Genomic DNA, 1701 nt, shown 5'->3' with positions numbered 1-1701 from the left:
CGCGTTGCCCTCCCGAACCGGCGCATCCAGCAGCATCAGAGCGCGGCGTGACATCTTCGAGCGAGCGTTGGATACGTGTAAAAAGCTAAAGACATGCATTCTTCCCCCCGTCCGCCTCTTGCCATCACTTAATTTACCGTTATTCTTAAGGAAAGGCAAAAGTTTTGCAAGTTACAGAACTCTTACGGTTTGCTAGTGGAGGTGGTTGATGCCTCTGTGCGGCTTCGCCAGCTCCAGCAGCTCGCGATAAACGCGGGCCTCAGACTATGTGGAACGAAGTAAAAATGAGAATCCTAAGCTTTCTTGAAAAAGAAATTGGAGTTCCGTCTCCCAAGAATGTCTTGCCTGTAATATGTTTTGAAAAAGATTTATTTATTTATTTGTGGTGTCTATATGGTGAAGTCAAAACCCATGGTTCTGTAAATTGCACCCCTAACAGTGACATTATCTAGAAAGAGTAAAACCAAACTTTTCTTGGCATCTCTTCTCATGGGTCTAATAGGGTAACAGTTGTTAGTAAGAAAACAATATCAAATTATTATATGCTTTGGTTTTTGGTTTTTTTTAAAACCACCTTTATTGATGGGCAGCGTATGTGCTATCATGGCAGTGAGAGGCCTGTAGTTTTTTTGCAAAAACTTGGGTAGTTCCCGTGGAATGGGTGACTGGTGGTTGAGAGAAAAGAGGTGAGGTAGTTGGACTTACGTAAAGAGGTGGTTTTGAGGAGCATGAAATACTGTGTACAAGATCTCGTTCACGGTGGACAGTTACAGAGCTTCGTTATGTATTGACATTACAGAGCCAAAATAATTTGGATTCAAATGAATTTTTGTAAGAAATTAGAATTATTTCTATGCCGTGAAGACCTGTTTTATGCAACTAATACAACTGTCTTGGGTGTGCAGAATAAAAGCAGGGGAAAATTGATGGGACGGGACTGGATGGAGGGGGGAAAAGCTATAATGTTCAGTAAGGCTTCAGTCTTGCTCAGGATTATTTTTCTTCATTGACTTACGGACTAAAAAGTAAAAAGCCCTTTGCGGGTAACTTAATGTTGAGCCTATTCAGATTTTGGTGAAGAAGTGAGTATCTGATCAGAAACATTTACTGCTGATTTTACAGCAAAGTTCTTTGTTTTCCCATTGAAATTGAAACAAATCAGTTAAGGACGGCTTTTGGGAGCCAAAGGCTCCTGAGGGAACTGAAAACTGAGAACTTAATTTAGTTCCCTTTACCGGGCACTTGCTGTCGACCTGTTTATCCCAGGCAGGGTTCGGTATACTTGTTTGTAATTATGTTTTAAAATGAGGCTAAGTATCCTTCATCTGTGCAGTCTGCTGATGGTTTCATCTAAGTAAATGGGCTATCACGGTTACTTCAGTTTTGTCTTTGGAGATAACAAAATGGCCTGAATTAATGTTCAAAAAGAAAAACAGTCCACAACTTGACGATATCAAATCATGAGGGTGGCAAAAAATACTCAAATGTAATAACTGCTTTTCAGCGTTCTCTTGGTCTTGGTTCTGGGAGAGGAGTGAATTTATGTAAAATTTTTATTCTTTATGGACACTCGGCTTAAGGGAAAACTTTTGTTGTTAAGTTGTAATTAACTGGGAGGATGGAAAAGCTAACGAGGAAAATACTTTGGGTCATTAGAGTGCAGGAATAACAAATACAGGTAAAATGCCTTGGAGAGGGTTG

At 40.2% G+C, this 1701-nt stretch overlaps 1 protein-coding gene across 1 annotated transcript in view; it reads left to right on the top strand.

Moving 5' to 3' along the window:
* Window positions 1-150: 150 nt before the first annotated feature.
* The window catches only part of LOC104160678 (ATP-binding cassette sub-family B member 10, mitochondrial-like), a gene marked incomplete at both ends in the record, with an annotated part of 15292 nt that continues 13741 nt past the window's right edge, over window positions 151-1701 (top strand). The window contains one exon of the mRNA XM_009698865.1: window positions 151-278. Coding sequence (XP_009697167.1) covers window positions 151-278 — 128 coding nt within the window. The remainder of the gene's footprint in view (window positions 279-1701) is intronic.

Source organism: Cariama cristata, unplaced genomic scaffold, assembly GCF_000690535.1.
Source record: "Cariama cristata isolate BGI_N322 unplaced genomic scaffold, ASM69053v1 scaffold40674, whole genome shotgun sequence".
In the NCBI taxonomy this organism is placed as follows: domain Eukaryota; kingdom Metazoa; phylum Chordata; class Aves; order Cariamiformes; family Cariamidae; genus Cariama; species Cariama cristata.
Note: the sequence above shows the minus strand (reverse complement) of the source record. Positions and strands in the feature narration are given on the sequence as shown.